General features: G+C 35.9%; 1 protein-coding gene across 1 annotated transcript in view; it reads left to right on the forward strand.

Annotated features, from left to right (window-relative positions):
• Positions 1-12,927, forward strand: part of LOC124357875 (guanylate cyclase soluble subunit beta-1) — an 824,835-nt gene that overhangs the window by 774,996 nt on the left and 36,912 nt on the right. Inside the window, exon 6 of the mRNA XM_046809961.1 lies at positions 7,468-7,621. Coding sequence (XP_046665917.1) covers positions 7,468-7,621 — 154 coding nt within the window. The remainder of the gene's footprint in view (positions 1-7,467; positions 7,622-12,927) is intronic.

Genomic DNA, 12,927 nt, shown 5'->3' on the forward strand with positions numbered 1-12,927 from the left:
TGATATAGAAACATAGGTCGAGAAATGCCTCATTTTGCCGTTAGCCGCCATTTTGTATTTTTGACTTCTATCGGTGTTCTTCACCTGCCGGAACACCTACCGCCCCAAACTCCTTCGCTGACCACTTCAACGTCTACCTCGAATTCCTTTGCCCAGACACCTGGCCTACTGATCATCACTTTATACTCTGAGGGGACATCTTTCCGCGGGAGATTAAGACGCCCCACCGACCTTGAGGCCATCTATACTAGATCTGGTTCTGGAAAATGAGTGCCTACGTGAGATAGTTCAACTTTAGAAAGAGCGCTGTTGTTTATTGAACCATTCAATATAATCTGCCATCCGTCTGCCGCATTACAAAGACCAGATCTTCGTCGCGGCCTCCCCCTCCAAAAAGAATGGGCATGTCACCGTGGATTGTGGCGTAAAATGTTACGTCTATTGGCCAGCTACAAACTCACGCCCGTACACTCGGTAAGAACGTTTTCTGAGTTATCTGTGAGTTATCTTCTAGACTGGAGCAAGGGAATCCAAAACACATCAACACCTTAAAACTGCAATTGAGGTTTAGAGTGGCTGCATGGAAAGCTGAATACATGTAGAGATAATCGAGAAAATTTGTGGATGCAGTTGTCAAAGAAGAATCAGAAATCGCATTCGCCTATGAATAGAATATGGAACACAGAGTTAACCCCTTATAACTCTGTTAGTTTAGTTGATATTTTGTCTTTCATAAAGTTATCATTACACAACATTGCACATTAATCCCGGGTGACTACCAATGAACTATACTAATGGAACACGCTCTGAACAGCAGAATCGAGCCGGAATCAAGGGTTGCGTCCGGTGTCTGCAGGCGCTGAAAATGGGCAAGGACTCACTCCGCCCGTATGGCAAGCATTATAGTAATGATGAACAGCACTTTAAAACGCCTTCTAGATTTAATAATATTGGATTTAATAATATTGCTATATTCCACAATTGATTTATTGTCACAAATGTTAGTAGCTGCTTTTACATAAAAAAAAGAATACTGTTACAATATCAAAATAACTGAGATGTTGACTAGATATATTTCTTATAAAGTCGGTAACGTAGACAAGACATTAAAATTTGTCCCTGATGAAAAACTACTTTTTATTGGCAGTATTTTATTTAAAGTTAAAGTAAAAGGTAAACATTTTATATGTATACAAACCTGACATACCAAATCTACGTGATAGAAAATAAACTTCTATTGGTCAATTTTGGCTAGTTGAATTTTTTTATGTCCAAAGTTTCCAATTTTGTAATGTATTGAGATATTATAAAAAAAAAATAGTTTTGTCTCCATTTTAATCAATAATAACTCCTAGCTCCCGGTGAATTCGTCGTTAGTTAAATGTCCCTTGAAAACACTACAGTAAAATGGTTACAAACTCTTAATGTCAATTCATAAGTGGTCGCAATTGTTTTAGACAACTTATTTTACAATTTTCAATACATCATCACTTATTCTAATTAATTTACTCTTCGATTTAAAATCAGTAAAAAGTTCTTAGATCAGAATCATTGACATGGCGTACAGAACTACAGTCATTACATTTAATACTTTTTTCAATACGTCTTACAATGACGCCATACATATAATATAAAATCTCATCCTTAAAACTAGAACTGATATAACTTTCCATAACATTCACACTCAATTCCATTATTATGATCTAAAGACAAATCCATATCACACTTATGACCTAACTTAAGAAGGCCAAGGGGTGAATTAGGATCAAATTCATGGCGGTTAGCATTCTCAAAAGCACTATTTCGGAAGATCATTTGTCTTATTGCCCAAGTGAACTGTACAATAAACAGTTCACTTTGGATTATATGGATTCACATAATACTTTGGATTATTATTGTTACCCCCCCTACTTAGGAGAAAAATAATACTCAATGGTCTTGACTAAACTTATAGGCTGATAAATAGTTTAAATCATTTAAACTAACAATCTGTCTCTTAAAATACAAATACTCTTAATATTACTTAAACCTCCTACAACAAACGTTTTCTTTGCACGGTCCAAACACTGATTGTTTTCCAATTTTAATTTTGGACAAATAATTTTCTGCTCTATTTAATATTTCATCATCTTTTTACTTGTTTTCTAATTTTATGGGATCCTTATAGCCTCTTCCGATTGGATCCCTGCTGATCAAATAATCAAAAAGATTATCAATTATTCTTACGATTTCAACAGTTGGTAAACAGTTTATGAACTGTGGATGTTGTTTTACACACAAATATTCTAAAGCATCCGCTACGCCAGAGGTTAGAATCTGTGCTGCAACATTCACAATTTTTGGGGTTTTTAGAAAACATGTTTGTCTGATAGTTTGTTACACATTTTTAATTCATGTTTTTGTAAGTTTTTAATTTCTGCTATATATTTTAAACAACTCCTGTTTGACTGAGAATCCATAATTTTCAATTCCGCTATACCATTTCGTGCAAGTTTTGTACATGTATAGAGGATCTCAAATAGCACAAATATCATAAATAATGATATCAAGGTAAAAATGTCGTATCAGGGAATTTACAACCTAAATGTTTTAAACCACTGAGATTATTGATTGTACTGTCAAAGGTCACACTTTAAACATTCACGCCCACCTCACTAAATTTTAGTATTACCACTTTAATGAGCTGTGACAGTAAAATTTATGAAGTTTCATTTACAAAAAAGTACTTGTGAAAACACTATGGCTGCCTTTAATCCATCTGCACGTGCAGTTGTACACACCTCAACTATTCACCATGTCACAAAATAATAAACATTACCAACATAGAACACTAAATAGAAAACATTAATAAAACTAGTTGAGTTGCTCAGAGCAGACGTCTTTACTTACTGATCACGAGGAGTAGCCAACAATACAAAATCTCGCGTTAAACTATCATTTGTGTTTCGACATGAAAAGGCGTGATGCCGTATCGTCACGTTGATCGCCGCACAACGCGGTGGGTTCTTGTCCACTTTAAGCGCCTGCGAGTTCTTGGATAAACCGGCAACGCATAGCTGTATGCGACCGGAAAACACAACATGAAGCTTATAGGCAGTGCGCGTTCCAGTAGTATAGTTCGTTGGCAAAAACTACCCTCAAAGACAATAATGAGGAAAAATAGGGAGGAAAAACACAACAACCAGTTGGGGAGGAAGGTGTTATCTGACATACGGTTAGTGACTGTTGAAGGCGAAAGCCATACTCGCTGTACAGCTGAATTGCTGGAGAAACGATTGGGTATGAACACGACTGTTCGCGCTTGTTGTAAGCCCGATGCTAAGATCCTCAATATTTTGACACGACAACTCCAGTTGCCGACAAATGGTACTCACTGTGTTGTCCTGATCGCTGGGACTAACGATCTTGCTGCCGGGGAACAACGTAGTATTTATAGGCGTCTGGAGGAGCAAATTACGTCTAAACCCCGGGAATCAAGCTCATAGTCACCACACTGCCTCATCGCTACGGTCTGCCTCCTGATAACATCTTAAAAGAAAAGTCATGCTCGTGAATGCGTATATTGAGGAATTGGTACAGCATCCAAGTCCTGGATTTTAACAAAATCAGCCCCAGATTTTTTACGAGACACGGCTTACACTTAACCAAGAAAGGAAATCGTAGGTTGACCAGACTGATTGGGGAAAGCCTCTATCTGGTGGATCGAGAGCACGATGTACCCCGCCATGCTTATCCGGCTCATCCTGTGTCAACTACGGGACGAAGAGCTTCGCCTGCTGCTGCCTGTGTCCCCATCTCCACCGTCCCGCGGAGATCGCTGCAACTTCGCCTCCTCTGATACGGACGGCTTTTAGGGTCCCCACTAGCACCAAACCAAATTTGACTGAGAAAGAGAACTAAATTTAAAATTCCAATCTGACAAACCAATTATTAAAGAAATTGACACTAGTGCATCAGAATCATTGAAGCTGCTAAAGCTTATGATGTAAACCAAGCAGTGGTCACGTCCAAAAATGTTTCAAAACCGTATGGGCCATCATGTTCAGTTAAACTTTAATGATCGAAAAAATCGATCTTCAAAATGGAAACGAACATATTAGCGAGCCCTTGAGGGTCGCTGATGAGTTCAACAATTTTTTTATTTCGGGTGGAACTGATAAATGACGTTGTTTGCACCAGAGCCAACTATTCCCCCATCGATATCGAGTCCAGCAGCCTCAATGGCTCTGGTCCCGATCACAAAGGAGGAAATCGATAGAGTGATATACTAGGGTCAATATTTGGCTGATAGTTTGAACTGAGTGCAACGTTAATGGGAAGAGTGTTGGTTACCTCAACACAATAACGGTGTCAGGAGATGTCACGTGGTGAACGACTAGAGTCAATATTTGGCTGATAGTTTGAACTGAGTGCAACGTGAATGAGAGAGTGTTGGTTACCTCAGCACAATAACGGTGTCAGGAGATGTCACGTGGTGAGCGACTAGAGTCAATATTTGACTGATAGTTTGAACTGAGTGCAACGTGAATGAGAGAGTGTTGGTTACCTCAGCACAATAACGGTGTCAGGAGATATCAAGTGGTCTGCGACTAGAGTCAATATTTCGCTGATATTTTGAACGGAGTGCAACGTGAATGAAAGAGTGTTGGTTACCTCAGCACAATAATGGTGTCAGGAGATATCACGTGGTGAGCGACTAGAGTCAATATTTGGCTGATAGTTTGAACCGAGTAAACGTGAATGTAAGAGTGTTGGTTACCTCAGCACAATAACGGTGTCAGGAGATATCACGTGGTGAGCGACCACAGTCAATATTTGACTGTCCATCGGCCCTTCAAACACAACGCCACCTCTTGGTTGAAATTGTCCTTCGTCGTAAAATCATAACTAACCGACTCAAGTCAAGAAGTCTCTTTTCACATAACGACAGAAATGCTTTGACTTTAAATTCTGTTACTATTAAACATTGTTTTAAATCAACCCATTTTAACTTAGTGAAATCTGATGTACCGTACAGTGAAAGTTAGATATTGACTTTGCCTGTTATGTCTAATACTTAATATTTTGATAAACATTGTACTCATTAAAGTACACAGTAACATTATTTACGCTTTTATTTCTTTATAAACTGAACATGTTTTAAATATTTTAGCACATTTAGAGCTGGAATTGGTACATTAGTTCAAAATCACAGTCTAGCAAACCTTTATCATGAATAGTTCTTGCCGACTGCTTCAAAGGGAGTCTTTAGAGTCAAATTCACACCATCTCATATTTAGGGAATTTGTTTAAGACAGATTTCTAAAATGGAGAAAATTAGGTAAGTACCTAATCACTGAAATCGAATAACGCCCTGAAAACCAATGGTTACTCCTTAGAGACTTTGCAAACTAAAATGTAAACAAATCTTGGCTCTCGATACTTTCGGTTAGGGCTCTTGGGCCTGGGTTAGGGCGGTTAACTCTCGGATAGGTTGGTCCCGATGCTCTCGGTTAGGATTTATGGTCTAAGGTAGGGTGGTTGGTTCGTGAAGCTGGTAATTGGATAGTTACAATAGTTAAAACAATACCCTTGTGTATTACCTTGTGGCAGTGAAAAGCTTACTTAAAAGTATAAACCTAATTGAAATTGTTTAAATAATATCTTCTATTTGATTATAAGAGGAAACTAAAAATTATGTGAATTGGTGTAGTGATATAAATTTATTTAATCTAATTCAAATCGCTTGTACTTAAAGGTTGGAGGATAAAAGAAACCTAAAAATGCTGTGGGAGCACATCAGAGCTATATTTAATCCATTCCCTGAAGTCAGGTACTTGGAGAATTCTTAAACCTCCTATAAGCAGTATTTCGTTACTGCGACTAAAATTGAATATCCCCAAGGAACAGCAACAGGAATAACGAAAACTCTCCAAGCGGAAAGCAGAATTATTCATTACCTTTATTCTGCTCCGTAAATATTACAATGGATTACAATCGTTTGGTTTACTTTAAGGAGTTTAAATATGGCCAGTTATTAAAACTCAGTGTTCTCTGAAATACATTTATACAGTATTTCAACTAAAATACTTCATTTAAATATTTCAGCGTCTATCTTTTGGCGGTGATAATACTTCAGTATTTCGTTACTTCTCTAAAGTATGTGCAAGTAAGTAAAGTAAGTAATGTGCAATGAACAATCTTTCAGTTTTGTTGCTTTTGGTATTATATTTGATAGATTTTACGTTTGTCATAAGTGTTGCGTTTTTTACAATGCAAATATCTACTTCTTGAATTGTATAATACCTCGTTTCGTTAAAGGAATGATGATGTAAACCATTGTCTAATATATATACCTTCTTATAACGCAGTCTGGAGACGATTAAATTTGAAACTTTAGTTTTTTTTTTAATTTTCAATAATATGGGCTACAAAACTTAAACAACAGCACAAGGCTTTTCTCTTTAACCTTTAATTTTAGTTGCCTCATATTCACCGATACCATATAGTTTACAAAGGAAAGTTCATCTTAATTAGTTAAAAAAGAACTTATCTAAACTTTAAAGATTGAGAACCCATTCTTATATAGATTATATTTAGAACCTAATAAATTAAAATTTCTTTTTATTTCCGGAAAAATAAACACAATTACCAAATTGTGTGGATTAACTTAACAATAAAAATAAAACTTGAAGTAATTAAAACTAACAGAAAAAAGTTCATTTAATAGTTCTTGATCATACAAAATGTATGGAAATTTTGCCTACGTGGAATTCAAGCAACCTGAGCTAAAAAAATCAAAGTCAGTCTTTATTTTACGTCTGAAATATTTAAATACATTTTAAAATAGTTTTTATAAAAGCACGATTTATATGCCTCTTGTTCAATATGAATCTATTGATCTACTCTGTGCAACGTATTGTACCTAAAATCTTCCTTTATCTATCTATACCCCTAATTTGACCTTTGATCTAAACCAATTATTTTCAACTCTTATAAATGTCAAAAATGGAGATTTTAAATGTAAATATGGGTTGTGTAATAAGCGTAATTCAGTAGGAACATTGAACAGAAAATTAAAACCATCCCATATTATAGTAACAATTATACATTTTTTAAACCTTTGCCACATCCTGTAAATGCGGTTTAAAATAATCAACTTTTATTTTGTCGTAATGGTATGTTTAATAAGATTTTTTTAAATTATGTATCACTCAGCCAATGTTTTTACATCCAGCCAATATACATCTGAAAAAGTGTTCATGAATTCTTACACCCCACAATTAGGCCACAATACTGCCACAATAGACATTTTCAAAGCTAAAATAATTTTGTTTTCCCTGGGGTTATACGTATTAGGTTGTATAGACAAAGAAAGCCAATTTGTTTTGTCAGTTAATATTTTGTCACACTTTATTACGATGCAAAAGGTAAACAAATCGTAAGCAACTAGTAGCCTATTTATAGCTACTGATGAATGTGTTGCAGACGGTAGCTAGCAAACTTCACGACACAGAGGTGCAAGTGGAAATACTCAAGACGAAATCTGACTGCGACCACATCCAGTTCCTGATCACGGAGAAGTCTAACAACGGTAGGATCGCTCCCCCGCCGATAGAGGAGATAGAGACACTGTCACTGGGTAAGCTGGTGTTTATCTTTGCCTCGTGTTTCAGTCTAAGGTGGGCCTTGCTTCAATTGAAGATATGTCATGATACAAAAATTTCCAGGCTCCGCCAACCACTTCTGTCGCTGCCACTTGACAATGTTTCGATATGAAGGAACTGATAAGGTTGGCTATCTTGATTTTGCACCACATGAAGGCTGTTTTAAAGTAAAGTAGTCTTATTTTATCAGGCTAAGTTAGGACTAAGAAGCCTTCTTTAACACTTAAAATGGGGACCAACTTCTTAAAAGTGACTTCCAAAGGTAAGAAAGGCCGGGCAGGCGGGTTGCTTGCAAGGACAGGATCGCTCAGCAGTCATTTATCCAAGCAGCAGCCACGCTCGACGTTGCTTGATCCTGTTATCTTGCGATAACCGTTGTACCCGCTACACTGTTAACATTGTTATTATGGGACTCTTAAGGGTCGATTCGGCAGTCAGGGATTTAGCTTATCTACTCCAAAGTTATAACCGAGCTTAACTGGTTATAAGAATATGTAAAACAATAACGTTGAAAACCCTTTTAGCTCACTTTCTGAAGGTAACTTTAAAGACAGGTGTAGTATTTTAAAGAAACTATCAATTATCACTGCGACATTGGCTTAAATAACGTACGTCATACTGCACAAGTAACAGCTGTTTTTATACGAAATTCAGTCCATAAAGTTAATGTTTTTCGTTACCTTATAACAGAGATACGAAAAAGTAGCTGGCGCACAATTCAAGCTTCTTCGTTGCGCTACCCTCATCTTTTGTTATTGTTTTAGTAATAAACACAAAAAAACTTGACAGTATTAATATTTTGTGTAATTATGTTTTTTGTTTTACATATAGTAAAAAGCGTCCTTCAGAACACGGAGCAAAAGTTTCTTTAAAGCCCTTAATCGTATTTTGAACATAGCCTTCTCTGCGTTCGTAAAATGCAATTTAGCAGCGAAAACTAATTTTGCTCCCAGTCATGAAAAGTACTATTACGACCTTACTTTAGATCTCAAAATTGTGGAAAATTGGTTATTTTATACGTACAATTCGTACCAATCTTCAAATTTTGCATTTTTCTATATTTCTATTGATTATTGACACACCATTTTAATTTTGTCCATTCTTATATCGTGTGATTATTAAGTTAAAAATAATTTACATGTGTAATTAATCATATTTATGAAATTAGTCATCTCCTATGCGATGTCCTATGAGCAAATATAAAAGTTAAAAATGTTTGGAGTTTAACATTATTCTTGTAAGATAAATCTCAAGGACGTTCCACAATAGCTGGCTCAAAACCTGTTAAAACCAAAATTTGCATATCTTACAAAAAGTACCGACTCCAATATCAATACTCGGATGGCGACCCGACTATATGATGATTTTTTAATCAAAACACTAAAATATACGTCTATTTATATATTAAACAATTACATAAAATTCATGCAGGTGTAGTATTAAAATATTTTTGGGAAGGTATAAATGTAATTTTAGTTGTCATGTGAAAGGAAGAGCTGACTAGGTGCAGGCAACCTTTATATCTTTACTCGACTTCCCATTCTTTTCACCCAATCCAAGCCGGTCTTCCCGCCCATGTGGTAAGCTGCTTTCCCTGCACATCTGGTAAGCTGCTCTCTCTGTACATATGGTAAGCTGCTGTCCCCGTCTATCTGGTAAGCCACTGTCCCTGTACATCTGGTATACCGCTTTCTCCACCTATCTGGATATTTACAATTCCTCACGCTTGGATCCATCTGTACAGAATCACTACATATTCATACCTTGCGTCCATTGCTGACGGGCCTCATAATTTCTGTTGTATTCAATATGCATATTTCATTTCCATAATAGTTTCTTATCGACCTATATCTTATTTACTATCTAGAAAAATAGTAAATATCTGTGAAATATCTTGAAGACAAATTAAAAAAAATTATTTTTATAAGTTTTATAGTACATGATTATGAGTAAACCATCTTTGACTGGCTTATTTAAAGTACTTAAAAATATAATGCTCATTTTGAACGAATATATATTATATATATTTCGTGGGATTTCCTTGTCTTTATGGAAAATATGAAATCTGTGCCCTGTTATTCTGACTCTAAGGTGGTTAGATGTTTGTCCAATGTACAGTGTATTACAAAATTTACAATTAATTTGTTAAATTACATTCTTAGAGTCACAGTTTACTTTGCCAATGATGGGATATGTTAAACCTGTCACGCTACTTTTGAATTCTCTAGAGTTTTTCATAATTTTGCAAGAACCGCAACGTGGTTTGTTGCACGGTTCACATCCATTAGTAACGGGTTGGAGTAATTTAGGTAGTTTAGGTTGGACAAGTTTGTTTTTCAAATTTGGGGTTTTCGAAAAATTACTCAAAGTGCTTAAACCATAAAAGTTCGGGTATCTGGAGAGGAAAGTAGGGCATTATGGGAAATTTTCATAATACTGTTAATTTTGTGTAGTCCAGGAAAAAACAGTGTAATAAACTTTGGTTGTGTTTTAAAATTGAAGTTTGGTGGATGTTTTGGTTTATTTATTCGGTTTGTTTAAATTTTGTCTCGGTAATTTAAATATTTAAAAGTGTTGCTTAATTTTTTAATGTAATTTAAGAAGTCAATATCATTGCTGCATAGCTTCTTGGCTCGTATAGATAAACTTTTTGGAAAAATTTAGATAGTTCATTGTGTTTGTTGTTTTAACATGCAGTTTTGTTTTTATGTAGCCTGATTCTGAAAAAATGTCTAAATCTAAAAAAGTTTTCATAACATCAGAATAGTTCCATGTAAACTTCAAAGGAGAGAACTCTTGAAGATTCTTCAAAAATTCTTGCAAAGATTCCTTTCCATGATGCCATATGAAAAATATATCATCGATGAAACGTACCCATTTCAATGGTTGAAGATGTTGTGAGGCTAGGAATTTCTTCTCGAATTCGCCCATGAATAGGTTAGCATATGAGGGAGCCATCCTGGTGCCCATAGCTGTACCCGAAATTTGTAGATAATTTTTGTCGTTAAATTTTAAATTGTTCATTATAAGGACGAATCGGATTAAATTAATCAAAAAGTTGGTCTATGGAATAACATTATTTTTTCTAGCGTCTAGAACACTCTACAGCCTGCAGACCCTCTTTATGTGGTATGTTTGTGTATAGAGCATTTACAACTACTGTTACGAGAATTGAATTTTCAGGAATTTGTTGTTTAACAGTAGTAATTTTTCAATGAAGTCAGTAGAATTTTTTATATAGGATGGTAATGATTTTACAAACGGTTGCAGTTGATCATCAATATAAGCTGAAATTCTTTCCGTTGGACTTATATAGTTAGAAACAATAGTTCTACCAGGTGGAGGACGAATGGGTTCGTGGATTTTTGGGAGTGTATAAAATATTGGTGTTCTAGGCCATTTTGGACTCAATAAATCAATATTCTTTGATGACAAACCTTGACTGGGACCGTAATCTTTGAGGTAATTTTTGATAACTTCATTAAATTTATCTGTAGGGTCTTCATCCACAGGCTTGTATTTATTTGTATCGGATAACTGTGTGGTATCTTCTTCAATGTAATCTTTTAAATTTAAAATAACAATCTCACTTCCTTTTTCAGCCGGGAGAATGATTGTATTGCGATTGTTTTTCAGTGATTTAATGGCTCGGATTTCAATTTGGGATGAGTCATTCTTCTTATTTAAAGAGTTTTGAAATTCCGGGTTTGACAAATTAGACAATAAAATGTTAATAAACTGTTCAATTGAGTGATCTGCAGGGAGAGGGGGAGGTTCCCAATCCGATTTTTGCTTGAACCTATTCAAGCAAGGAAGAATTTCATCATTACAAATGTTTCGTTGTTTGCTGAAGAAAAATTTTAGTCTTAATTCTCGGGAAAAGGTAAGAGCGTAGTTTATTAGGCTTATTTGATTAAATTTTGGAATAGGACAAAACGTGTTATCTTTTGAAAGAACTTGAAGTTTATCTTTGTTAGGTTGATAGTCAGATGTATTTTCAATGCACGATTCAAGAAGATCACTGGCATTATTGGCATCTTGGTTGGCTACTTTTTCAATAATGGGGTCTACATTTGTGTTGGGTGATTGTTCAATACAAGAATTTGTTCCGTCGTATAAGGGTGGTAGAACATTATTAGAAACGGTATCACTGAAGCATTTCCATTTAGTTGGTATTTCCTCGCCATTATTTATGGGTTTTCTACAGATTTTTAACAATTTATTTGAAAGTTTTTCAGTTTTTTTTTTTTTAGTCATAAAACTCTATAGCTTTCGTACTATACAGTGTCATCGAAAAATAATGCCTAGATTAAATAAAATTATAACATCAAAACCTTTCATGTTAAATGAGTAATTCTTTCACTGGACGATAACGGGTGAACGCAAGTTTTGTTTTTAGTTCGTCTAATTGTGTTTCCCTGTCTTTGTGATGCGCAGACAAGCTGCGCAATCGTCAAGGTCAGCCGGCCACAGACGCGCCGCCGCTTAGTACGATGTTGACCGTGCAACAAAAACCACAGTGCGTGATTTGGTACGCGGAGTCAAAGTCAATTGTCAGTGTACAGCGGCTCTTTCGGAGAACATATCCGGGTCAAACAGCAACTGATAACAAAGCTATCGTTCGATGATTTAACCAGTTTAGGGAAACAGGGACCGTCGGCAAAAAATCTAGACCAGGCCGACCAAGAACATCAGAGGAGAATGTTGAGCGTATCCGGCAATGTTGTGTTAGGAGCCCAAAAAATCCATTGCTCGACGAAGTCTTCAACTAAACATTCCAAAAACAACAATGCAAAATGTACTGCACAAAACGGCTAAGACTTCATGCGTATAACATTAAGATAAAACAGCAAATAAAACCTACCGACCGCCCTAAACGAACTGAATTTGCAAGTTTTAAGTTAAATGAAATTGATGATAATCCAAATTTTCTAAAGAGAGTGTTTTTTAGTGATGAAGCTACGTTTCACATAAATGAATGTGTAAATCGTCACAATTGCCGTGTATGGGGATCGCAACAGCCAAACGAAATCCACGAGTATGTGCGTGATTCTCCCAAACTCAATGTGTGGTGCGCGTTATTTCATGACAAAGTTATTGGACCTTTCTTTTTTGCAGAAAAAACCATTGCAGGCCTAGTTTACCTGGACATGCTTGAACTGTTTGTGTTCCCCCAATTCTATGATATCGAGCAACAGACTGGACAGCGAATCGTTTTTATGCAAGATGGGGCTCCAACTCACTACCATCGCGAGGTACGCGCTGCACTAAACGCACGCTT

The sequence above is a fragment of the Homalodisca vitripennis genome, chromosome 3 (genome assembly GCF_021130785.1).
Source record: "Homalodisca vitripennis isolate AUS2020 chromosome 3, UT_GWSS_2.1, whole genome shotgun sequence".
Taxonomy (NCBI): domain Eukaryota; kingdom Metazoa; phylum Arthropoda; class Insecta; order Hemiptera; family Cicadellidae; genus Homalodisca; species Homalodisca vitripennis.